Source organism: Apis mellifera, linkage group LG9 (genome assembly GCF_003254395.2).
Source record: "Apis mellifera strain DH4 linkage group LG9, Amel_HAv3.1, whole genome shotgun sequence".
Taxonomy (NCBI): domain Eukaryota; kingdom Metazoa; phylum Arthropoda; class Insecta; order Hymenoptera; family Apidae; genus Apis; species Apis mellifera.
Genome location: NC_037646.1, coordinates 7919978 through 7947750, shown reverse-complemented (window position 1 = coordinate 7947750; position 27773 = coordinate 7919978). Strand labels below are relative to the sequence as shown.

At 38.7% G+C, this 27773-nt stretch overlaps 1 protein-coding gene across 3 annotated transcripts in view; it reads left to right on the top strand.

Annotated features, from left to right (window-relative positions):
• Positions 1-27587, top strand: part of LOC411336 — a 78152-nt gene extending 50565 nt beyond the window's left edge. The window contains exons 5-13 of one of the 3 annotated variants that reach the window (XM_006561741.3): positions 7701-7827; positions 10196-10366; positions 22523-22636; positions 22780-22913; positions 23490-23640; positions 23778-24109; positions 24271-24483; positions 24643-24745; positions 24904-27587. In XM_006561741.3, the coding sequence (XP_006561804.3) occupies positions 7701-7827; positions 10196-10366; positions 22523-22636; positions 22780-22913; positions 23490-23640; positions 23778-24109; positions 24271-24483; positions 24643-24745; positions 24904-27461 (3903 nt within the window). In that variant the 3' untranslated portion in view covers positions 27462-27587. The remainder of the gene's footprint in view (positions 1-7700; positions 7828-10195; positions 10367-22522; positions 22637-22779; positions 22914-23489; positions 23641-23777; positions 24110-24270; positions 24484-24642; positions 24746-24903) is intronic. The other 2 variants (XM_006561743.3, XM_006561740.3) reach the window with 2 other exon arrangements.
• Positions 27588-27773: the final 186 nt, after the last annotated feature.

Below are 27773 nucleotides of genomic sequence, written 5' to 3'. Positions count from 1 at the left end.
AATCTTGGAAATATGTAAAATTGACGGGGACCTGGCTGTTTAATTGCGCCGATTTAACGACGATAAAGAAAAATATATATATAGCCATATATATATATTTTTTTGATTTACAGCCTAAATTTCAAAACGCGGAAAATAAAAATTGGCAATTATTTAGAGAAAGGAGGTGCAAAGGTGCATGCTTTTCCGACGAGTCACGTGAAAGAAAAGACAAGTCGAAGCGCGGCAGGTTAAAAGCGATTCGCCTGATTTCACGCTATTATTTAACACCAGCGGGTGGAAATGTAATCGTGACAATGTGTGTGCCGGTCGCAAAAACTAACGGCTGCGAGATTGAACAACTCCCGCGAAACGGTATTTTAATAATATCCGCGTTAACGCGATACTTTAACGCATTAACGTTAGGAGAGATAGAAGAATTGCTTTGTGAAATAAACGAAGAAGGAAGGATAATCGTTCTAATGGCCATTATCGACACAGTTAAAAAAAAGAAAAAAAAAACTTTCAATGTTCGCGCGAAAACAAATAAAGTTGGAGAGGTATTAAATTCCTAGGGATATTAAAATCCCGGCGATCGAATGTTGGTGTTATTTTTATAGCATTTTGTGTCGGGAATGTTTATTTCGACAACTCGATATATCTCGATAGCGTGGCGTGTGCCATTCGAATAGAAAATTATTCGTGATTAATTTGTAATTATAAAAATTGGAATTGTAAAAAAGAGAAAAACATGAGATGAAATATCGTGTTATACTCTCTTGTCCATTTTTTAATGAACGATTACGTTCATTTCGATAGATGTAATTCGAAAGAAAATGCAAATATCTTGTAGGTGATACGAATGATAGAAACAAAGGATCCGATTTCGAAGAAAAATCGATTCTACAATCCTTACTTAAGAGTCTCTGATGCCAAATAAAAGGAATAAGTATGATAATTTCGATTTTCTACTTTTATTCCACGATCCATTCTTCATCTTATCACGTGTTATTATATACAATCGATTCTTGATATAACAAGATATTTATAAATTAATAATATTAATTATAAGAGAAGAGAGGATGAGGTTATATCTTGAAATTTCCATTATACGATCCATTTTTAGGTTCTAATAAACTCGTAAACGTCCATAAAATTATTATTGAACGCGAAAGCCTGCTAGGGTTAATTAATTTCTGATTGATAAAATTCTTAATCATTGACAACGTTGGAAAGGAAATGGATCTGACTTGAAAAGATGGGAGAGTGTTATAAAATTGTATCAAACTGCGAATAATTTGAGGATGAAATTGGAATTCAATTCCATTCAGCGAAATGAAACGAAAGAACAAAGATATTCGTGTTAAGAAATAACAAAATTATCGCGAAATTGCGACGATTAATCAAGCGGCGCGACTACACGTCTCGTTTGATTTCGAAAAATAATTAAGACGGAGCGAGATTCATCCGCGAGGAATGATCCATCTTCGAAGATTGATAACGGCGCGCAAGGTTTTACGATCGTTGATCGATCGGTTCGTTCGCCAAAATAGGATTTCGCGTAAATTATCCCCACTCCGTTTCCAATCTCTTTCGACAACCAGCGTAGAACCATTTACAGATTGATTGCAAGCCATTTAATGACACGAATAACTGCAAAAGGAGGGGGGAGGGGGGGGAGAAAAAAAGAGGAGAAGAAGGAAGAAAATGATAGCTTCGAAACGATCCTCGTACCCATTCTCCATTCCAGACGTATCATCGATTACGCGTCGAACTTCTCCTCTTAATAAACATCTTCATCCAGCCCCAACAGGTGTTAAACAGGCGGGATGCAAAACGTGTCGATTCACGCTCGTTTCTTTTTCTCCCTTTTTCTCCCCCACTCCTCGATCGGTACATCGGTATCGATGGATTTCTTTCCCGATTCCTCGAACGTCCGATTTAAAAGCGTGACGCGCGAAATTTTTTATTTTTCTTCATCTCTTCCTCTTCCTCTTTCCTTAAGAAACCGACGTAACGAACGCACGCGTCCATCAACGCCATTTGGCGTTGATATTTTTAATCGAGTCGAAAGAAACCGATCACGAAATCGAGATACGTCGACTGAATTTAAAACATCGAGTTAAGTTGATTGGTTAAAATTTAATCCGCGTCAGAATATATATATTTTTCTTCGAGAGAGAGAGAGAGAGAGAGAGGGAGAGACGCAGCCTCGTTTTTTTACCGAATTTTGGAGGGGGAAGGAAGCGTGTACACAGATAGGAAACGGATAGTTGACAGATTCGAGGAGGTAGATAAATCCCGTATTGCCAGGCGTGATTCGTGAGGCAGATGCAATCTCTACCGGCATCCACCTTGACACAGAACGCGACATTCCGCTCGATAATCGGTCACGTACCATCTCGTGCCGCGATCCTCTCTCTCCCCTCGCCCACCACGCTCTCACCCTTCCCTTTTGCATAATTTCGAAATTATAAGACGGAAATGCACGCGCCCGAGCTCGAACGTGCTCGATCGCGATCGGGTGACGCGTGTCCGTGAAAATGCAGGCTAATTGCACGCGTTTCTTATCTTGTATCGTGGACAATTTGTCCGCGTACGCCTTGAAATTAAATTGTCCTGTGCTTTAGAAATCGCTCCATCTCTCTCTCAATTTGAAGAATTTGATAATATATGATTCCGGTTAATCCACCAATAGTAAATAATATAATAAAATTTAAAGATCATAAAACTGAAATATTTAATTTTGCTAATGATAAGTTATTGATCATCTGAAAACTTTAATTCCTGTAGGGATAGCAATAATTATTGTTGCTGAAGTAAAATATGCTCGAGTATATCAACATCTAATCCAACAGTAAATATATGATGTGCTCAAACAATAGATCCTAAGAATCCAATTCCTAATATTGCATAAATTATACCAAAAATTTCTTTTTTACCTCTTTCATTTATTACAATATGAGAGATTAATCCAAATCCATTAATAAAATTAGAATATAAACTTCTGGATGTCCAAAAAATAAGTGTTGATATAAAATAGAGTCACCACTTCCTATTGGATCAGATGTATTAAAATTACGACCAAACAATAATATAGTAATTACTCCAGCTAGAAACTGATCATGGAAATGATGAAATTTGGTCACAATTTAAAGAAAAATTTTTTATTATTATAATTGTAACTATTAAATTTAATGATCCTATAATTGATGAGATTCCTGATATATGAAGAGAAAAAATTGCAAAATCTACAGAAGGGGATGAATGATATAAGTATGCTGATAATGGTATCAATATACTCTTCATCCTGTTCCTGGTCTTGGATAAAATAAATTTCTTAATAAAAATATAAATAAGGAATATATATATATATATATATATTTCTGTTCTCCTTGACGCAGGTTAAATTTTAATCAATTAACTTTGAAGAGAGAGAGAAGATGATCAATTCTTCAAGATTGTTGAAGTTATCTCCTAAGATGATTTAAAGTTGATGAAATTATTTATGAAATCGTGTCCATAAATCATCGAGTAAGAGATTAATAAAAGAAAAAAGAAAACGCTCGATTCGGTAGGAATCCGGTACACGGATATAATTGAAATATAATCGATTGATTATGTTTGATACACGGCCGAGGATCGGTCGGCCAACTTGCTATAAATTTATCACGGCGTGATAATTATTCATTTATTAAGGGTAACCTCGTTACTAAAGCAGCATTGTAAACGGGGAAATATTTCATTGGAGCGGCGACGACCAGTTTTTTATAAAGAGTTTATTGCGAGGAGAGGAGAGTTAATTGCGTAACAATGTCGCGGGTTCATTGTGAATTAATTTCGGGGGAGAAATTTGTGATTAATGGCGGTTATTAAATCGGAGAAGGAACTCGCGACTCGTTGGTTGATTAAAAACCAAAGGAAAAAACGTGGGTGAATAATAATTTTTAATGAAACGTTTTCCTCAAGATTTACTACAATCGACGTTTCGGGAATGAATGAATGATTTATTATTATTAATAATACTCGCTGCATAGTCAAAAAAGAAGAGAAATTTACGAAGAACGATGATTTTTGGATGATTTACGGGAACGATCATTCCTCCACATGAATTATGCGAGTCATAAATAATTGGAAGCCTCGAGTTTCGAAACACGCATTTTTGAAATATATATATCGAATATATCAAGTCTCAAATGTCTCTCCGCAATTGTGAAACGCGATAAAAAAAAAAGAAAAAAAATAGATTAAAATATCTATTAGATAAATTCTATTACTACATATTCTATTACGATATATACGTAATATTGAAAAGCGCGTTCCAACGACACGTTTCACTCGACCTTTGAATTCGTCGCCTTTAAACGATATACATGTTCGAACGAAAGGCATTTCAAAATTGGCATTCGTCGCGCGAACACGCAAAGTCGTCGAACGACTTATCCACCGCGGAAAGTATCGACGAGAAACGATTAATAAAATTGATTAATAAAATAATTGAGAGTAATTTTCTCTCTATAATCGAATCTGTGACATTTGGATCGAAGAAATTCCTCGATTTTATATATACCGGGTATATTTGGAGGGTAGGAGGGGGAGGGTAGAGGGAGGGGAATTTTGGCCGTAACGTATCGCGTAACGAGAAAGTAATCGTTTCGTTGAAAATCATGAAAAGTATAATTTGTACGACGAAACTAATTATACGGAGCCGTTAACTGGACGGGCATTAAATCGAACACCCTCAATTTACCTTTTAACCGAGCTACGTTGATACGAGAGAAAGAAAAAAAAAAAAAGGAGGAAAAAGGAAAGAAAAAAGGATTTGCATCTTACACGATGCGCAATGCGTAACGAGCGCTTATTTTCGAATAGCCGATCTCCCATCCTCGATGCTCTAAATAATACGGTTCCCTCGGAGTGATCCATTTTTTTTTATGCGGCCAAGTCCAATATTCAAAAACGACATATATATACAGTGATTAATCGCGACGTTAAAATGTTAAATACAAGTATACGACTTGGAAACAAGTATCGAGCTTGTTAGCTTGATAAATTATCTCGTTTAAGAGATATCCTCTCCTGTGTGCTCGAGAGGAACGGAATCAGCTTTTTCCCCCCCCCCCCCTCCTCTACCATTTCAGAGAATAATCGTGATCGTTGTCGTGTTCCAACTTCGATTAAATATCACGTTTAACATCGATTCCCGATTCGAAGGATCGAATTTTACGATTTACGCCGAGATACATTGTTGCTTCCTCCATTTGACTTGATTAAATATATGGATGTATCGAACACGTCTAATTCCTTCGATGAAACTTTAAACTCGAGATTCGAACGCGATAAAGGAGAGAAAAAAAAAAGGAAGAAAGAAAAATATCACTTCTCGTTCGATAACGCGAAACGTTATCGGTTATAAATTTCTCTCCGTCGCGTAAAATAATGCCCTCTGACCCGGTGGCCATCTGCGTAACTCCGGGCTTAAGCCGAAACGTATTTTACCATAATGGGTCTCGCGTTGGCGATTCAACCGAGACCGATCCGAAACATTGTGTGCATAAAGTGGAAATATATATCCTTTTTCGCGCGAACGCCGCGCGATAAAACTTTAATATCCGCGAAAGTTTTCGAAACACGCGCGTCTCTCCTTTACCGAAATTTTATCAACGCCGATTTTAAGTTTCTTTTAAGAATCTTTTTTAAATCTCGCGCCGATATTACGGGTCGGATATATCGAGGAGGGAATTATTAGATAAAAATTGAAGAGGATACGTCTCGTCGTAAATTTTTGGTACGGGACGGAAGAAAAGGTATAAAAAAAAAAAAAAAAAAAAGACTGTGCGTGTCCGTGGATGGAACCGGTATCGCGATACCCGTGAGAGAAGCTATTCATTTTGGAAGCAATTAAAAGGGGAGAAGAGAACGATTGGGGTGAAGGAACGCGCCCGTTTCTTCAAACGAGTATCGAGCATCCGACCAAACTTCTTTTTTACCCGCAAACTATTTAAATTTGATCGTGAGGAGCATTTCGTGTCTCCAAGAAAGGTATAAGCCTCGATATATGTATATGTATATACATGGATCAAATCCTCTTATACTTTTGTCGGCCATCCTTCATCCAACCATCCCTTCCTTTCTTCTTTTCCTTCCAACAATAATATACATTCCCAGTTTAATTAACTTACAATTACAATCTCGTCTATTTTTCTTCGTTCAATTACATAAAAACGTACGTTTCGAGAAAGATACGAATACTTTTGAAGAACAATTTTGTCGTTTTGAGAACCGCTGTTATAAAGTAGCAGCGAGAAGAAAGGAGGAAAAAAGCATTCCTTCTTTTTCCACCATTCGCCATTTCTAGGAAGATCGTTCGAGATCGAGGTTTGGATCGGATATCCTCGGCATCTGGTCAAATCTTTTGAAAAAACAGTTTCTCTCTTATCGAATTCTTACGCCGCTTCTTACGCCTTCTTTCCCATCCTTATCTCACGCGTGCCATCGGCTCGATTGTGCATAACGTTGGACACACGTTGCGCTGATGCGCGGCTCGCGACATGCATCGAACGTGTAATTTATGCCTGCCTCGTGCACCCGTAGTTTACCGTAAACGCGGTGGGATGCGATCCTTCAACCTTGTTGCAACATTCTTCCTCCGATTTTTTCCTTCTCTTTTCTTTTCTTTTTCTTTCGACCACCGAAGCAGCATGCCTCGCTGGACAGGCTGCCGTACAAGCAGTAATTTCGCGTTCAGGGAGATCATATTAGAGGAGATATTATTCTATGAGTATGAGGAGGAAAAATTTTATCTTAATTAACAGTGATATATATTTTTCCGTCAAAACAAACTTTACTTTCCTTTCGATGATTAAATTTTATAATCGATTTTAATTTTACTTGAGGGAAAAGAATACGAAAAAATATTGTGAATGGAGTATTCGATGATACTCTTTTCTTGCAAATTAATCTTTCCTTTTGAACTTTTGTTTACACGATAACCAGAAGAATATTCTCGATGTGGTGAATAGTTAAGATTTGCCAACGGATGAACTATGGGTGATTTTTTTGCCGGGAGGAAATCGCCGACAGCCGGCGATTTAACGGTGAGAGGAGTCCCTCCGCGCGCGCGTACTTCTTTATCGAGGAGATTTATCTCTAAACAGTCGTGGACAGTTGCAAAAGTGACGGAGGGAACAAGACTCGAGCAACTCGGTCGATCGTCAAACCTCTTAACGCTGATTAATTATCGTTATTAATTTTCGGAGTCAACGGAGGCGTTGCACGGCTCTATCCTTGTAATTACTTTAATTTCGAGCGATTATTCTACCAAAAGCCGAAGCCAAAAATCACGCGAATCATCCTCCGTGATTAATTATCCGGCTTGAAAACTGTGATCATTCTTTAAACAAAATTCAACGAGGCATAGCAGAGTCGTTCAATTGTTTTTTTTTTTAACAAGAAAATATTTTGATCGATTCATCAAGGAAGATACGCTCCTCGAGGATCCTTAATCGTGGACGATTCGTCTCGCGACAATTATACCCTCGAAAAAAGAGAAAAGAGAGAAGTCAGCTTTTTTTTCCGATATTAAATTCAAGATCGAAGGTAAACAATCTTCTTTTTATCCTCTCGAAAACCCTGTCCCTCTCTCTCTCTCTCTCTCTCGTGCAACGTGTCGAGGAAGAGGAAAAAAAAAAATTACAGTAATTCGCTCCACTTTGTTCCAGAATGCAGCGGAGAAGATGCGTCTTCTAGTCCTCGTCCTCGCGGGCATCTTGAACGTTCTCGTGTTTGTTGGTTGTCAAGAGCTTTCGGTCATCAGGCACTCCGATGGAGACATTTTCACGTTGGAAGGTAAGGATCAAGCGGAAATTACTATGGATTCTACGGCGCGCATCTCTCTCTGAATTCTCTCCGAGAGAAAACCGACGAAACCGTAAATTGCGCACCCGTGATGATTTCGCGCAACCCGTGTTGAGGAGGAAGAGGAGGAGGAGGAGGAGGAGGAGAGATCGTACGGGATCCGATATTAAAAACAACGGAAAAGAGGAACGGTGCCTGCGCAGGGTTTCGCGCGGTGCCGTGGCAAGCACAAAGGAAGCCGGGGGGGGAGGGAGGAGGGAAAAAAAGCTCGTAACAGATTAACCATGAAATTACAATGTAACGATTTGACAGCTGTATTTCACCTGGCCAGATTATATGTCGCGTTCTGCCCGTCCAACCACGGATGAATCCTTCCTCCCCTTCCCCTGCAAATTTATCTCCGAACGTCTCCTCGCGAGATAGCGTGCGCGAGTACAGTTACGTACCGTATATACCGAATTTTTTCCCCCGAGATCACCTTCTGAGGAGACTGCAAGTTTTATATACGATAAGATGAAAAGAAAGAAAAAACGGAGTATCAAAAGATATAAATATTACTTGTTAATACCAGCCAGTTGTTTCGAACCGAATCGATAATTACTTTTCGAGTGAGAATTTTTTGATATACCACTTGTATTACTATTATATACACGAAACCTTGGAACGATTTGTTCTCTTAAATAAAGTGAAATGAACGCGCTTTCACATTGGCCGACCCCGATTATCATTCGTTATTTGCGCGGATGAATAAATTAATCCTCTTTTCCTTCTTCTTCTTCTTCTTTTCTTAAAGATATATCAAAAATTATTATTAAAAGTTTCGAAATTATTTAAGTACAAGAGGATTGCGCTCAGTCTTTCTATACAGCCTTCTTATACATCTAAATATACGCTTTAACAAATTAATAATCTCTTCTTTTTTTCTTGAAGATGAGATCAAGATTAAAAGTTTCGAATTATTCAAGTTGCAGGAGGCTTGCACGGTGCTTAGCTCTTAACCGCGTTGCTATATATCTAAATATACATCAATCAAAGTTTCAAATTAAACGGCCATTATCATTAATTATTTGCGCGAGTGAACAAATTAACAAGCTTAATTCCCCTTTTCTTTTTAATATTAAGATTAAAAGTTTCAAAATTATTTCTGTAGGAAGACTTGCACAATGCTCAGTCAACCCTTACGCCTTCCTATATACCTAATTATATGCTTTAAAAAATCTTTGATTAATCAAAGTTTCAAATTAAACGGCCATTATCATTAATTATTTGCGCGAGTGAACAAATTAACAAGCTTCGATAAATTAATTTCCCTTTTCTTTTTAATATTAAGATTAAAAGTTTCGAAATTATCCAGGTTCCTCCACGAAGGCTTGCACTTACGCATTCCTATATATTTAAATATATATCTAAATATAATTTTAAAAATTCTTTAATTAATTCTCTTTTTCTTTCTTAATATTAAGATTAAAAATTTCGAAATTATTCAGATTCCTGCACGGAAGCTTGCACAACGTTCCTTATGTCTTCCTATATATCTAAATATATATCTAATATATATTTAAATATAATTTTAAAAAATCTTTAATTAATTCCCTTTTTCCTTTCTTTCAGGTTCCTCCACGAAGGCTTGCATTCAGCCCTTTTCTATATACCTAAATATATATCTAATATATATCTAAATATAATTTTATATTCCCTTTTTCTTTCTTAATATTAAGATTAAAAGTTTCGAAATTATTCAAGTTCCTCCATGGAGGCTTGCACTCAGCCCTTTCCTATATACCTAAATATATATCTAATATATATTTAAATATAATTTTAAAAAATCTTTAATTAATTCCCTTTTTCCTTTCTTTCAGGTTCCTTCACGAAGGCTTGCATTCAGCCCTTTTCTATATACCTAAATATATATCTAATATATATCTAAATATAATTTTAAAAAATAAATCTTTAATTAATTCTCTTTTTCTTTCTTAATATTAAGATTAAAAATTTCGAAATTATCCAGATTCCTACACGGAAGTTTACGTAATGCTTCTTATGCCTTTCTATATATTTAAATATACACTTTAAAAAAATCTTTGTTAATCAAATTTTCAAATTAAACGGCCATTATCATTCATAATTTACAGAAATGAAATTAATTCCCTTTTTCTTTCTTAATATTAAGATAAATTTCGAAATTATCCAGATTCCTACACGGAAGCTTGCACAATGCTCCTTATGTCTTCCTATATATCTAAATATACGCTTTGTTAATCAAAGTTTCAAATTAAACGGCCATTATAGTTCATAATTTACAGGAATGAAATTAATTCCCTTTTCCTTTCTTGATATTAAGATTAAAAAAATTATCCAGGTTCCTGCACGGAGGCTTGCACGGTGCTCAGCAGCGGAACGGCCAGCCCTTACACGCGTAGCCCTTCGACCGCGGGCCTCGTCCCTCCTAACAACACTTGCACCTGCCAGTGCAACTACGGCCTTCCCACCTTCCGGGAGGATCTTCACATCTGCGTGAACGATATTCACGGTAAGCAATTCTAAACCATCCCTCGTTTCCCAATTTGATCCGATCGAAGCTTTTTCTTCTCGAGACTCTTTTTTCTTTCTCTGGTTACGAGGGAAGGGGAAGAAGATGGTCGACCCTCTCCTCGATTTCGTACGATTATCCCGTAAGAATGTAGTGCACGCAACGGTACCACGCACACGTGTACGCCTCGTTTCTTCCTCGATCTTCTTCACCCGAATCTCCAAAGGTCCTCCAATAAACGCGATCGATGACGAATCTTATCCCCTCCAGGGCCGGGCGAAGCCCGTCCTCTGCAATTTTCGAGAGAACGATCCCGTTCCTCAAATGGTCCACGAGTTCACGAACACGCCTTACATCGAATTGAAAATCTTTAAACAACGTTTCTCTCTCTCTATATATATATATAGTCGATAACCTCCTAAGTATCGATAAATCGATGGAAAATATCGTCTCTGGAAATTCTCGTCGGCTAGTTTTCCAGGATATTCTATTTCAACTATCGACTCCGTTTAATTAACAAGTTGTAACAGCCGGATCTCGAGATGCGTAAAAAATAGAAAGCATAAAAAGTGAATATTTTATTTATACACGTTGTGTATAAATAAGCTTGGAAAAGTAAATTTTAAATTTCCACGGATGGACATATCGAGTGATTGGAAGAAAGTTTATAATGTAATTCAATCTCTCTCTCTCTCTCTTTCTCTCGATATGTAATCATTATTCCACTCCGTATCCGTTTCCCCGATTCGCATCTCTCCCCTTTGCAACCGTGTTGCAAAGACCTCGGGTATCCTCACCTCCATCCGATCTACCAGTCACGTGCATATACCGTTTTCAATTGAACCGTGTCATCAGAAATGATTGCTCTAGCTGTTCGTGCAAATTGTCCTCGCGCTACAACGTTACGTTATTTACGGATGAGCTTCGAATCGAAAGATTGCACGCGTGGAAATCGATCGCGATAATTCGTTCATTCGTTCGATGAAACGAAATTAATCTTCCGGGAGATGGAAATTTTCTATAGAAATTTTCAATATATATCGAACATCCAGATAGATAGAATACGATGTATGAACAAGGATTGATCGGTTCGCATGCCGAATCGTCGTAAAACGTGCGGTTAAATCGGTGTTATTTGACTGGTACTGTCGATCTGACAAATTGGATTAATTTGCAATTTAAAATTTTTGCCTTATGTGTGGCCCTCGTTTCATGGGGGGGCTTTGTAATAACCGATTTCTCGTAGCGGTTTCAACCGCAAACCTTGTACTTCTGATTTCAACGCGACGATAGCCGAACGATAGCCGAACCGAAAGGTTCAACAACGCACTATACTTAAAATCTCGTTATAACGTCACGTTTTAATATTATCTTTATCGACTCCCGCCCGATCCCGATGATGGGCGGGATCTACACAATCTTAAATGCAAAAGCGTGTACGATTATGGATAATTGCAACATGTGTCAACGTATACGAATTTTAACACGATGGATTCGGATAACGGTAAAACGGAGATGTTTTAATGTGTAGCGTTTAAAAAAGGGGGGAGAGGAGGGAGAAAGAAAGGATCATTCGAAATGTCAAAGTAGAAATTTAAACACGCGTATCGGTGAAATAGAAATTTCTGGTGGATATCTACATTCTTCAATTTCGAGCATAAATAAAAAGAAAAAACTAATATCGATGTAATCTATTCGATATGTATTCATATACTAATATATTCATATACTAATATATTCGATTTATCTGCAATTAAGATTTTTTAACGACGGTTTTTTGGCAACGGTTCTACGAGATCGATCTCGAACTCGTTTTTATGGATTTATTCGCAAGTACTAACAGCACGAAATCGCGGCGTAAGCAACTGGAGACTTCGATGCCTGCATAAGAAATGAACGCACGAGAATTCGTGTTAACCTTCGATTCCAGGCATTGTTCAATTCGTACAACGGTATTCATTCGAAATCATCGAGAAAGATTGTCGAAAATTTTTTATTTCAAAATAACGATAAATAAATCTAAAATTATCTAGAATTTTCAGAAAAGATCGTCGTCGGTTGGATGGAAGAATTACTAAAAAAGAAATATGTTCAATAAAATCGTCGCGAGATGAGAATAATTCACGTTAGACATTTACAGTGCAAAGAATACATCGTTGAAAATCTATACGAAGAGCAAGGAATTTTGCAATGAAAACTTGATACGTTATCATTAATTTTTCGTAAGAAACAGGTGTAATGATACGGCATGATATACACAGAAACGTTATTAGATACAGTAATATCTCGTTTGCCGAGTCATAAAGATTCTTCATACATCGTATCGTCTTACATTTGATGTACGCTGCAGCGAAAGGATTCCGCCCCTTAACAAGCTGTAATTTCCTCTTCATAAACGTCGTTTTCCATCGTTTGCCCGCACCTCTGACTAATGCGTATCGTGCGGGAAAATTTTTCCTAAAAGGAATTACTTTTACAAACAATATCTGCGCGCATTGTCGAAAATATATTTAATTGGAAAATCCTTAAACGATATTCTTACGAGATCGCGACGATATCGCCTTATCGTTCCGAGTTCATCTTCTCGAAAGGTCACGAAGGAGATTCCCAATGGCCTGAAACCCTCGAGCTCTTATTCTAATAATAATAATAATACAATGGCTCGACCTTAAGTTCATTGGGAAACAAGTTGGAGAACAGAGCTTGGAGCGCTTCTTAGGGGATTTTTTCTTACGATTGAGAAATGCGCGAGGCTACTAACCACTACCTCGCCAAGGAGAAAGTTGCGGTGGTAACTATTACCGTTACCATTTCCATAAATTAATTACCCTTCTGCAATGCAAATTTCAATGGTATCTCTCTCCTCTCAACAAACGATTGATTTTTCATTTTCAAGCTCGACCCATTCGTTTAATGAGAATTCAATTCGACGAATAAGTGTCCCATTGTTTCACGCGTGACCTTAATCATCATCCCGGTGCCTATAAACCATAAAATATCCCATCCACGCATGCCTATCCAGCCAATCTTAATATTAATTGCAATAACGCTTGTGTGAATTGTGCACGTACGCGCATTACTTACGTCAATAGCGCATTGGCTGAGTTTGTAATTTTCATTTTTTTCCTACTTGTTCCGCACGTTCGTTCATTGCTCGGCTCGCGTCTCGCGCGTTCAGAGTTTCCCTCGTGCGAAATTAGCGAGAGATTCTTAGCCGGGGATCCTTCCTTTCCGATCAATTATCAATATCTTAAATTCCTGCGATTCGATCATTTCGAAATTTCTCTTGATCGTCCGGTTTCCCATCATCTCGTTTATATTCAACATTCACGTCCTCCAATGCGATTTCCATCATCGATAATCGTCCATCCGTTCAATAAAATAGCTTATCTCGGGAAAAGAGACATGTATATATTCGGATTTTTATCTATTCCGCTTATTCCCCTTCGATTTGACCAGATTTTATTTCCTTCGCGAGCGTTGTAAATAAGATGAATCGAAGATAATTAAAAAATTATATCGTTTCATTCTTTTTTTTTTTGACATAAATTACTTAATTCATGCATTAGAGACTAGAGATATCTTTCGATCGAGATCCTATCTCAATGGAACGTTTAATAAATTTAAATAACACGCAAAACTGTCGCATAATTTTCACTCGAATCCTGCTTTTTGCCAAAGTATGCGTGTATCTTTTATCGAAATCGATCATCCTCGTTTTTCTTCTCAAAATTCATCACGGTTGATCGTTAAATCGAATATCCCCGCGACGTATTAACACATTCGAGATCCTGTTTATCGGGCGGGAAGCTCGTGGCAGCGGCCGTACATCTCTCCCCTCGGTTCACCTCCATCGATTTCACGTTAAAAGCACGGCGGAACGGCGCGTTAACGGTGTACCCTCGCCGGTGTGGATTATCGCATTAAGAATTATCCCCAAGCTCTGTCACGAGAAGGAACCGTAGCGGGGAGGGCATCAGTCACGTCGGCCACGATGGACGAATGATTCCTTTCTCGGGGCCTCGACAAAGCGAGTCCAATTTCGCGCTTTTCCTCCCATCAATTTTCTAACCCTCCTCCCCGCTTTTCTTTCCTCTCCTCCACTTTTCCTAGGGAGGAGAGGAACGATGTTGCGAAACATGGACAGAGTGAATACAATAGGAATATATTTCACCTCGCGAATTCCGCTTTCGAGGAACGGAATGGTCAACGAGATATCGATCGGGATCTTGCAACATGTTCCATTAAGGAATTATGTAATGAAGAGAGGGAAAATTCGAATGGAAAGGATGACTCGAAGAAGAATTTTCAGGGAGAGATTCTCAGTCGGTTTGAATAATGGATAATGCGAATACGGGATGGTCAACGAGATATCGATTGGGATCTTGCAATATGTTCCGTTAAGGAATTATGTAATGAAGAGAGGGAAAATTCGAATGGGAAAGGATGACTCGAAGAAGAATTTTCAGGGAGAGATTCTATTCGGATAATGGATAATGGCCTCTTGCGAATTTCAATTTCGAAGAACGGGATGACCAACGAGATATCCGTTGAAATCTTTGAACATGGAACGTCTTTCGTTAAGGAAATATATAATAAAGAGAGGAAAATTCGAGTGGAAAAGTCGATTCGAGAATTTTTAGGGAGAGATTCTAACGAAATATCGATAGAGATCTTTGGAGAAATATATAATAAAGAAAATTGGAATGGAAAAGGATTTTCAGAGAGAGATCCTAACAAGATATCGATAGGGATCTTCGAAGAAATATATAATAAAGAAAATTGGAGTGGAAAAGGATGATTCAAAGGAGAATTTTCAGGGAGAGATTCGAATAAGAATATCCATTGAAATCTTCAAACATGGAACATCTTTCGTTAAGGAAATATATAATAAAGAGAGGAAAATTCGAGTAGAAAAGTGATTCGAGAATTTTTAAGGAGAGATCCTAACGAAATATCAATAGAGATCTTTAAAGAAATATATAATAAAGAAAATTGGAGTGGAAAAGGATGATTCAAAGGAGAATTTTCAGGGAGAGATTCGAATAAGATATCGATTAGGATCTTCGAACATCGAAGAAATATATAATAAAGAAAATTGGAGTGGAAAAGAATGATTCGAAGGAGAATTTTCAGGGAGAGATCTTAAGGAAATATCGATAGGGATCTTCGAAGAAATACATAATAAAGAGAGGAAAATTCGAGTGAAAAAGTGATTCGAAAATTTTTAGGGATCCTAACGAGATATCGATAGGAATCTTGGAACATCGAATCGTGGAAATATATAATAAATGGGAGGAAAATTGAAAAGGCTGATTGGAAGGAGGGTTTCCAGGGAGAGATTCTATTCGGGTTTTGTGAATAATGGGAGAAATTCACGCGACTTCTCGTTTCCCAGATAGGCAGGAATAATTTATGGATAGGATGGTGGATTGAACACGTAACGCGAGAAACGTTTTAAACGCGAGGACGTATTAATAGGTACGTATCTGTTTTTCACCGTGTGCCGTACTCGACACCACGTAACTCGTGGTAGCCGGTAATTAAAAAAGGCTGAGCGCAAGCCAGTGGACCGGTGCCTCAGCGTCCTCCGAGGGGTCAACCGGTCGTGTCAAACGTGTCTCTTCGCCGTTTTGCAGGCCCGGCCGCAAAGTGTGTGTCCTGTGCAATCTATAAATAACAGATTTGCGGCACCGGTGTACAGCTGCGTCGCTGGTGCGGAGGCCGCGCGGCGACGAGTTGATCAAAAGTACCGCAAGGAACAATATCTCTTCCACCCGTGGTTTCTAATTCTGATAGAACGGAATATCCCCGTCTTTAAATTATCTTCGTTCATTAAAGGACCGTGAAATCGACTCGAGCGATTAAAGTAAGAAAAGTAAAATTTCCAATCGACAGATTTTATATATATGTATATATATACATTATTGTATCGTGTATCGAAGTAGAAGCGAAATGAAAATCTCTTCTCTCGTCATCGATTATTAACTCCTGTGTAAACGAAGTAACGTTTTAATTAGGATAAATAAATCTCTCGTAATCGAAACGTTTAACGAACCAGCCAATATATACAAGATATAAGCGTGATAATCATCCCAAATAAAATTACCAAAATTGCCAACTCATCCTCCCGATTCTATAATTATCACTTTGATCGTTCTATCGTGTCTATAATCGTGCACGCGCCTCGCAGCTACTTTAACTCTCGAGAATCGCTTTGCTAATTCTCTCCAATTCATCGTTTTATACGTTTTTTTCTACTTTCCATACTGCTCCGTCTCGTTCGCTTCTTATATAAATAAAATTAGAATGAATCGAATGAATTCGCCTTAAATCTTTAATTTATTTAAATCGTATCTACACTCGCCGGCGAATATATATATTCATCGATTTCCATTACTCTATCCATCTATTTATCGAAGAGAAAGGGAGAGGAGGAAAGAAAAGGAAGAAGAAGAAGAAGAAAAAAGGAGGAGGAAGATCGGTCGTGATCTTCGAGCGAAGGTCAAGGTTCATCGCGTAGGCATGTATCGTCTCGTTCACCAGTTTCACGTCGGGTTTGCCGATCGTTAATCAACTGCTCGTTATCCGTTTGCCCGATCGTAGGAGACACGGGTAGCCGGATCGAGCGTCCTCCTACGAGCGAAACGGGGACGCAAGAGAGCAGGCTGTTAATTGCTCTCTTCCATCGATTATCGTAAATCGTGTCGGCGAGAAGAAGAGTGGGACACTTTTAACGAGATGGATCGCGTCGCCGAGAATCGAACGAGGACCGATCGCCTCTCCTCCTCGCCGCTTGATGAAAGTGAGAGAATCGTTGCGTTGAGCGGGAAGAGAATCGTTTAAGAGAAAAACCGCGTGTGTCTAATTTAAACGATTTAAAGACGCGTCTGTTCCCGAAGCCCGCTCTCTTCCTTCCTCATCCTTGATGAAAGTGAGAAAATTGTTGTTCCTGTTGTTGGAACGAGGTGAGAAAACGTTTTGGATCTGATCGATTGATGTCTAAATTCAGAGGATTGGATTTTTGAAAAAGAGAAATTGTTTTTCTCGGAAATGATCGGGCAACTGTACAATTTTCGTGGATAAAAATGATAACGATAGATGCGATGGAAGGGACAAGGAGAGGGGGAAATGTTAAATCGTTTTTTTAAAATAATAATAAGCCTCGTGTTCTTCCCTCGGATAACCGGTTTCGACCAGGTTTCGACTCCTACTAATAAATACTCGCATCGGCCGTCGTCAATTTGAAAGAGACGCGTTATATTAGGAAATGCAATTGTTTTCTTGTTGAATTAATATAAAATATAATAGATATAGAAAGTTCTTTCGCAACGATGAATTCGAGGAATTCGTCTTATTATAGCCGCGAAAAAAGTGAAAGCAGAAATAGACAAAGGATGGAAGCGTTGTTGTGAAACCAAGATGTTTAATCGAATTACATACATTATATACCCTTCGTTCTGAACGATTACGTTTTCTTTGGATAAACGTTAAAACGTTGTTAATCGATTCTCCTCGACTACGAGGATTTACATTACGATCAACAGTGAACAGTGAAACCGTTGTGGACCGCAATTTATAATTTTCGCGATCGTGATTTCCACGTTACGAGCCTCCATGTTACAATGTCGTCCGCGAAAACGGTTTCTCGTTGAAAACTTGCCCTAACCGCAAGTTTCTCTTCTACGAATTTACACTTTCGTGTAAATCCTAAGATCGAAAGTAGGAGCCTGCCTCTATCGAACCATCGATCTGAATGCGATTCTTCTTCGACTCTGAAGCGCTACTTCGAGCACTCCATCTTTCATTTCTTTTTTTTTTTTTTTTTCATAAATAGGAGAAAAAGATTGAAACAGGATCTTTTGCTTTTCTATTCTAACCTCTTCTATTCGAAACATCGATTCTTCTTCGACTCTGAAGCATTATTTCGAACATCTTTTTTCTTTTTGGTTTTTTACAAATAGAAGGAAAAGATTGAAACAGAATCTTTTGCTTTTCTATTCTAACCTCTTCTATTCAAAATCATCGATTCTTTTTCGACTCTGAAACGCTATTTCAAGCGTCTATCTTTCATTTTTTGTTTTTTTTTAGAAATGTTCGAAGTGTAGGAGAAAAATAGTTGGATTAAATCCAAAATTGGATTTTTTGCTTACTGTTCTAATTTCACTGTTCCATTCGATTATTGAAGACCGACAATTCTTCCTATTATTTCGATAAATGTGGCGACCACTATCTCAAAAATTCGTCGAATTAATAATTTGAAACGAGGAGACACTCTATCTCATTTTTGAGAATTGTAGGAAAGAATTGGATTCATCTGAATTGAAAATCGATTGATAACTCTTTCTTTCCTAATCTGTATAACAAACATAAATAGAACATAATCGACAATCCTGACAAATGATCAACCACGTTTCAAAAGATCCATCAAAATTCGAAATCCACCATAATCTCCGAATATTCTAAAAAAGAAAAAGAATCGGGTGTGGAATCTTTCGAAACGCTTGTTCCAACGATTATTCAGAATCAACTTCTTCCTAGTTCTAGCTCTCTGCACGAGAAACGGAAGAAACGAGAATACGAATACGAATGGGTCACAGAAAAAGAAGAATTTTCGGAAAAGTTTCGAAAATGAAACGGGAACACCGTTCCAAATATTCCTCGAAGAAAGTTGACGAGCAACGACGACACAGCTACCGTACATCAAGCGAATCGAGCAATTAGTAGAACGTTGAGATAAACTGAAGCGATCAGGGTCAAGACCTGAGGGTGAATATATATACATATACACGATAGACCAGGATCGTGCATTTTCTCTTTCGGCGCACGTATGGTATATATCTTGCGTATTCGAAAAAAGAAAAGTCGACGAAAGATGTACAATGACTCTCTTCCTTCGGCTTTCTCCTTTAAGGAACAATGAATGCTACTATACTATGAAATGTAATCCAAACATGTAACTCGTCGAGCCTTTCCACTCGGTTACATACATAGTTAGCCAGTCGTGCCGCTTGATTTTAAATTTATTCAGCTTGTACGTGCATTATTCCTTTCATGAATTGAATTTAATACCACATTCGATAATACTTTGTCAATCGCGCTTTATTCAATTATTTGTTATTCGAGGCCCTCGATCTGTCATCCGTTACATTTTTACGCATCGAGTGATCCTAATTAAGCAATCTGTTAAACGGTATTATTTCTTTTTTCAGCGTAAATCCACGATAGATAGAGATCGGTCTGTAAACCTGTTGCGATCGGTTGCGATCGGGTACTGTTACATAAACCGACGTCTCTCGTTAGAACGGGTAATATTTCAAGGGTAAAGCGCGCATAATTTTTGAAAACCCGGTTAATCTCATTAACCATTCGACGTTTTCGAAATTTCTGTTTGTGAAACAGATCCGCGGGGAACTGGCAGCGGTTCTTCCAGAAAAACCCGTTCCCAGCGAATTGTCAGCGAATCGTCGAGCGGATAGGATAATACGTGTTCAAACGTTTTAAATCTTGATAAACAGGAAAATATTGTTCGTGTGGCGTTCTCTCGTTAAGGAACCGGTACCGAGTCGCGCGATTTGCGACCGCCGCGGCTCACTACTGTTTCCCATCACGAATTCACAATCTTTCTTTTTCTTCAATTCCTGTTAATATACGACGATGCGTTCGATGAAGAATGTTGGGAGGGGAGGTGGAAAAATGATCAAGCGTTTCAACGTTTTTTTCCTTCCAGAGATCAAGAGTCGGCGCATTATTTATATTCTCGATATCGACACTCGTTAATTTGCATTATTCCGCGATAAAATGTTTCGAACAGTTCTAACACAATTCCTATAAATTCTTCAATTCCTACAAATATACGACGATGTGATCGATGAAGAGGGAAAAATGATCCGTTCAAGCGTTTGAACTCTTCTTCTTCCAAAGATCAAAAGTCGTTCGACATATTATTTATATTTTCGATATCATTAATTTGCATTATTCTGCAACAAATCAGTTCAAATGTTCTAAGACAATTTCTATAAATTCTTCAATTCTTACAAATATATGACGATGTGATCTTCGGGGAAAAATTTTTCTTCCAGAGATCAAGAGTTGTTCGACATATTATTCATATTCTCGATATCGACATTTGTTGATTTGCATTATTCTGCAATAAAATCAGTTCTAAGACAATTCCTATAAATATACGAAATGTCGGTGAAGAATCTTGGGAGAAAAATGATCCGTTCAAGAGTTTGAACTTCTTCCAGAGATCAAGAGTCGGCATATTATTTATATTCTCGATATCGACACTCGTTAATTTGCATTATTCCGCAATAAAACGTTCCAGTTCGAACAGTTCTAACACAATTCCTATAAATTCTTCAATTCTTACAAATATACGACGATGTGATCGATGAAGAATCTGAGGGAAAAATGATTCGTTTGAACTCTTCTTCTTCCAAAGATCAAAAGTCGTTCGACATATTATTTATATTCTCGATATCATTAATTTGCATTATTCTGCAACAAATCAGTTCTAAAATAATTCCTATAAATATACGATATGATCGATGAAGAATCTTGGGAGAAAAATGATCTGTTCAAGCATTTGAACTCTTCTTCTTCCAGAGATCAAAAGTCGTTCGACATATTATTTATATTCTCGATATCATTAATTTGCATTATTCTGCAACAAAATCATTTCTAAGACAATTCCTATAAATTCTTCAATTCCAAATATACGACGATGTGATTTTGGGAGATTTTCTTCCAGAGATCAAAAATCGTTTGACATTATTTATATTCTCGATATCATTAATTTGCATTATTTTGCAACAAAATCATTTCTAAGACAATTTCTATAAATTCTTCAATTCCTATAAATATAGGATGATGTGATTTTGGGGAAAAAATTTTTCTTCCAGAGATCAAGAATCGTTCGATATATTATTTATATTTTCGATATCATTAATTTGCATTATTCTGCAAATACAACAAAACCAGTTCCAATTCTTATAAATTCTTCAATTCCTACAAATATACGCCGATGTGATTTTGGGAGGAAAATGATCCGTTCAAACTCTTTTTCTTTCAGAGATCAAGAATCAGACATATTATTTATATTCTCGACATCGATATTTGACTCGTTAATTTGCATTATTCCGCGATAAAACATTCCAGCTCGAACGTTCTAAGATTAAGGTTTTTATTAGGCGTCGAATTATCCGTGATGAACTTTGCCTGACAATTTGACGCCATCGACGAAATGATTAACATTTTAACGAGCGATTCTCCTCTAACTCCGTAATTGTGAATTAAATTACGAATTAAACAAGGTATTTTGCAACGATATGCCTGTGGAGGCGCGCATAAATAATCTTCGAGCGTGGAATTCGCAATCCCATGATCGTGTAATGCGAGGATCTGTTGTTTTAATCCTGAAGAATCGATGTACTCGTAATATCGAAGACAAATGGAACGATTAATCGATACATATTTACAGATAACTCTTCTGAAAACTTCTTCTTCCTAGTTTCTTTCGACTGCTTACTTTCTTTCCAGGAAACATTATTCTCCTTTTTTTTTTTATTAAGATTTAGAATTCTCTGAAGAGAGAAGAAGAAAAAAAAAATTCCTTGCACGAACGGAAACTATTATTTTTAAGTTCGGACTCAAGTGTTGTTTCAAAAAAGACGATTCCCCCGTCACGTTCACGGCAAGTAACAACATTTTTAACAGAACGCCGACGTTTATGCTCCCCTTTGTACGTTTCCCGATCAAAGGAAGCGCTTTCTCCATTGCACTTGCGTGCGGGGCATCCGAAATTCTTAAATGAGCTGCATAATTGTGCCGCAGATGACCGCGGGCGATAAAAAAAGAAGGAAAAAGAAGAAAAAAAGCCTGAAAATTGCACGTCATCCCGTGCATACGCCAGAAAATTGTCAGTCACGAGAAAATTTGAAACTGCATCACGAACGGAATGACGTCTTAATTCACTTTTCCCCTCCTCCATCTCAATTATTCATAATAAATTCCTCCAAAGTTTTATTCCAATTTACATCTTATTTATCCATCCATTGGTGAACAAACGAAAGGAAGAAATTTAATTACAAACAAAATTTAATTCTGACATTGTTTGTCATAGATATAAAGTAAAATTCTCGATGATTGTAGAATGCAACGTTGCTGGTTTCGTGAGCGGCACAGGCCAAGTCGAGAGGGTGCCATACGTGTTTCTACCTCAACGTGGCCAGATAATCTATCCTCACGCGGAAATACGCTTCGAAGGTGAGTTAATCTACCTCCTGCCAATTTTTCAACTTGCAACTTGAATTGAAATGTTGACGAGTTATTATTGCACGTAGCTGTAATTGCTTAAATAGCTTGATACATCATTGAGTTGAATATGCGTTCCCCTTTTTCGCGCAAAGGTGTGACCACGCCGGTTTGCGGGATAACTGGGGCTCAGCAATTGGGACGGGCAGGATGGTCGGAGTTGAGGAATCTTTCGGACACCGAGCCACCCTTCAGGCTGTTCCGTGACGAGGGAAGAACGTTTTTACAGGTTCGTTTTTTTAAATTGGAGCGAAATAAGAGAGCGATATAATAATACAGGAAGAAACAACGATTCGAAATCGTTCACAGAAATCGTCTCTTTTCTATTCGTTGCTGACAAGTAGTTATTTTTCATCCTCCATTCTTAATTTAAGAATTCTTCGTTTCAATTCGATGAGAGAAGAAATATTTTACTTTTTCTTCCTTTCCACGATCGAACGAAATAAAGATGAACGATGTATCGGGAAGCGTGTCGTGTCGTAACGTCGTTCAAAATACTTATTCCTCGAAGCGAAATATGAACGAAAGACAGCCGTTTACTGGTTTCTCCTCCATTACGTGTAAAGCCTCCGACGTAAGGTTAATTAAGGGAGCTTGAAGGAGGCCTGCGAAAAGGCCACGTTTAAATTTCATTATAGAAGAAGAGAAATTTCCTTGGACGACTAAATATACGACGACTGTTATCACTTCCTTCGATCGAGTATTTCATAATCGAATGAAAAAAAAGACTTTTCGTTTCGATTCGTCTTCTTTTCAAAAATCAACTTTCCATCATTCACGGAATAAATTCTTGGAATCGTTGCAGTGGATCGGCGAAACTGGGCTGAGAGAAGCGGCCGAGGGTCGCGTGGTCACAGCGAAACTCGTGTGCAGAGACGCCTCTCAGAAGTCGAAGCTCCCCGGTGTCTTCACCCCCTGCGTGGCCTTCAGGGTGGCTGGTTCACAGTCCAAAACCAGTCGGTATTCGCATCGTCTGTCTTCCTCATCTCGAACAAGAAAATTGAATTATATACATCGAATTTTAATAACTCGACTAAATATATAAGAATACTCACCGCGTGATAATTGAAAGAGGACGGTGACTTGGTTGCAGACGTTCGAGAGGTGACGTTCTCCTCGACGACGCAACTGTCGCAAGGTCTATCCGCGACCGAGTACACGGCCATCGGCCTCTCCTCCGTCATCCTTGCGCTGATCTACGTCGCGAGCGTGTCCCTGTACCTGCACAGCAAGAAGGCGAAGCGGAAGATCGTGGACGAGCCGGAAATAAGCTTGGCCCCTGGCCGAGAAGTGGGCGGGTTGGTGAAGAGCAACCCTTTGCTCGCTGCTTCCAGACACTTCGAGAGCGATACGAACAGTGGTTTAACGGAGAGCGATCTGGGGGATGATCTTCCACCGAGCGACGGTGAACAAGGATTCGAAAATGTTCGTGAAACTTGTTTTCTCAAAATTTTTCTTTTTAATTAATTGATCGATCGAAATTTCTTGGAGATGAAGATTTCGTACACTTTCGTGTGTAAGAATATTATAAGACGATTCTAACTAATAATTCTAACTGATTGATTTCTGTGCATTGGATTGGACAGGTTACCTCGGCTATTGTTCATCCCCATTGCATTTACATGGAACAGTCCGAGGCTTGCTTTGGGGCTGGATCCATTCTAGGGGAGAGATTGCCAGAAGAGGATGTGCGAGTCGTGGAGACGGTGGACAATCAACAGGATGTTCCCGTATTGCCTGGAGCTCAGAGAAGAAAGTTGTACTTCAATCCCGCTTACTTCGACAGACAATTGTTGCTCGTAAGAAGTATCACGTTAGTTACCTAGTAAAGATAACGTAAAGATAAGCGTGTAAAATATATTAAATAAATAAAAAAAAAAAGAGAAATAATTTTATCCATCTAGTTATTTCATTTTATAATCGTGAGATAATTTGAAGACAGCCCGGAATTTTTCTAGGCGCCTCCTCCAGCAGCTATCGAATTTCTTATAAAAATTCGGGAGGTCATCTCCATAGCGAAGCACAAAATGGCTGCAAAGAAATTCGTCCCTATCCTCGTCGGTCAGTTGACAATAAGTAATTTTACTCTCTTTAAAAAAAAAAAAAAAAAAAGAAAGCGCGACAAAAACTCTCTTAAAGAAATTAAAGAAAAGAGATTGATAATAAACTGGGAAAAAAAAATGTTTAAAAAGTTTTTCGATCTGTCGATTCAAATTCAGGGATCCCGGAAGAGGAAACGAACACGGAACAATGCGACGGGACGACGAGCAAGAATCAGCAATCGGCCTCGAATTCGACTCGAAGCTCCGTCACCAAGTCACGCAAGTCGCAACGATGCACCGGATGCCCCGGCTGCACCACGGACGCGCTCAGAGACACGCCTGCGTCCCTCCCTGACCCCGATCACTTGAACCCGGGCGAGAGTAAGGTCAGGGCATGGCTGGCGGACGTCAGATCGACGCCTCAACGTTGGCGAGACGCGGAAGAGGCACGAAAGACCCTTCAAGAGAACACGAGAACGTTCAACAAGAATTTGGAGTATTTAAAGGAATTGGCGAAACGAGAATTGAACGAGAATGAGACGAAAGGGAAAATTCTCTCTTCGTGGAAGGAGAATTCACGGATGATGATGAGAACGTTTCAAAACGTGGCAAGAAGCGAAATTCTCGAGACTGATGATCGGCACAGCGTGTCGAAACGTTCCACCAAATCGATGTTCGAGGAATCGAATTATCATTCGTTGAGAAACGGGGATGCTTCGATCGGTGGGGATGACGCGATCAACACCAAAGTGAGGAAAGCCATCGAAAACTCGTTCGTCAAACAGATGGAGGAGAACGCCATTATGGAGAAAGGGACGGCGGTGAAAGAAGAGAAGAAAGAAGAGAGGAGCACCGCGGTTCTTTCTCGCGGCGATGAAAAGGAGGAGGGAGGAGTGATGAGGGAGGATTCGTTGGGGGAACGAACGAACGAATCGAGTGAAAATTCGAAGAAAGAATTGCCGGATATGATCAACGAGCTTCCGAATGCTAAAAACACAGCGAAACGTATCATGGATGCCGTTATACGTGAAATGGTTGACGCAAAGGTGTTGGTCGAACATCACTCGAAATCGGAGAATATAGCTGATTACGAAGTGGATAGCCTGGAACGGTCGAAATCCAGCAGGAAATCGTCCAATTCGCCAGATCAATCCACCGATCAATCGAGTCCAGCTTTGTCCACGGCTCTGCCGATGGACGAAGAATTGACGATGCAAAACGCTGTGATCAATCCAAGAACCGGGGAGATGATGATATCGAATAAATTGAATAAAGATATTTTCGAAAGGGGGTATTATAATAATCTACCGGAGCTAATCTCTTCTCAGAAATCGGAGAGTTATTCCCTCGTTAGCGAGGTGTACGTGAACGATGGCTACGACAGTCCGGCCTGCAGCGACGATTCCGGGCCAGAGATTCAATACGAGCCCGAGAATCCTGGACATTTGACCATTAAGGTACAAGATTCGCCCAAGAATTACGTAAAACAGGACGAGTCTGAGTACGAACCGGATACGTTGGACAGGAAACCGATGAAGTTGAAAATTAACGACGCCGCGAGTTACGAAAAAGACGTACCCGATGAGATCTACGTCGATTCTCTGGAAAGGCCTGCTCAAATCCTTCTCAAAAGCAAGGGTAGCTTTCGCGAAGATCAAGACTCGGGGAAAAATGGCCCTTGTCTGCACCGTGGCTACGGAAGCCTTCGAGAGATCTACGAGGCTAGGCTGAAATCCAATTCCAAGGAATTGAATAACAGCACCAGATCGTTGAACGGCCATTTAGAGGATTCCGTATCTTGGAAGAAATGCAAGTATTTAACACCCGAAATAAGACAGTTGAAAAGACAACGACAACCGAGCAACCAACCGGACGTGGTACCATTACCGCCCACGGAGGACATCTATCAGCATTCGAAACCCCCACGGCGTGTGAAAGATGCGAAATTATCATCGAACTCTGCGTCAAAAAACGGGTGGGACAGGAGTCCTGCCGAAGCGGGTGACCCTACGACCAGCAACGGTTCTCCTGTCCCCTGTGACCATTTCCACGTAGGGGCCACTGATTGTTCTTACTCCGACAAGTCTCAACGACAACAAGCCGATGAGTCGATGACAAAATGCAAGCATCAATTGATAGATCAAACGGGAAACAATTGCACGCGAGAAAAGTCAAAGACTAATTTATCCGCGTCATGGTACAACTCTCTCATTCAAAAGGATAAAAAGAAATTTTTCGGCCAATATCACAATGAACAAGATTTCCAAAGAAAACATCTGACAAGAGCTTCCAAAAATAGCGAATCCATCAGCAATTCCACGAATCATTTGTTCGGGTATCAACCGCAACCACGAATGAAAGTAGAAGATAGCGGATATTTAAGTAGCACGGATAGTAATGGGTCGCACAAACAACTGCTGAAACACGAAGTGAGTAGCGTCTCGGAAACTGATGAAACCGAATCCGTCTGTGATGGAGCGAGCGAGAGCGGTGCAGAAAGTGTTGGAACGGACAGTGTTTTCTTTGGAAATTTTCGCAAACTTTCAAACGTGTCTAATTTGTTGAAAAATAATGATTCAGGGATGGAAATTGAAATGAAAAACTCTTACATTCAACCATTTTGTGCCAAAAATGAGAATAGAGGTTTAGAAAGATCAAATTTTAGCACCAGCGATAGCGAGACTGAAAGTTTTATCACGGTTCTTCCGCCGTGTGGATCTAGAGAATCAGTTTAATTATGTATGATAAGTAAATATTAAAATTATATATATATATTTTTAATGAAACCTTAAATTAGAATGGTACATTAGAATAGATGGTAATTATTATGCCTGTTTAATGATCACAATTAAAAATTGTGATAGTAACTTATAATAGTAATAGAATCTTTTTATGTCTTCATATTTCTAATTTTTTTTTTCTCTTTTTATTTATTTAATTATTTTTTTCCTTTTTTTTTTATCTTTTTCAAAGGCTAATAAAATAAAACATGAAAATACAGTATTAAATATATTTGAAATGAGTAAAAATCAAAATTAAATTGCCAT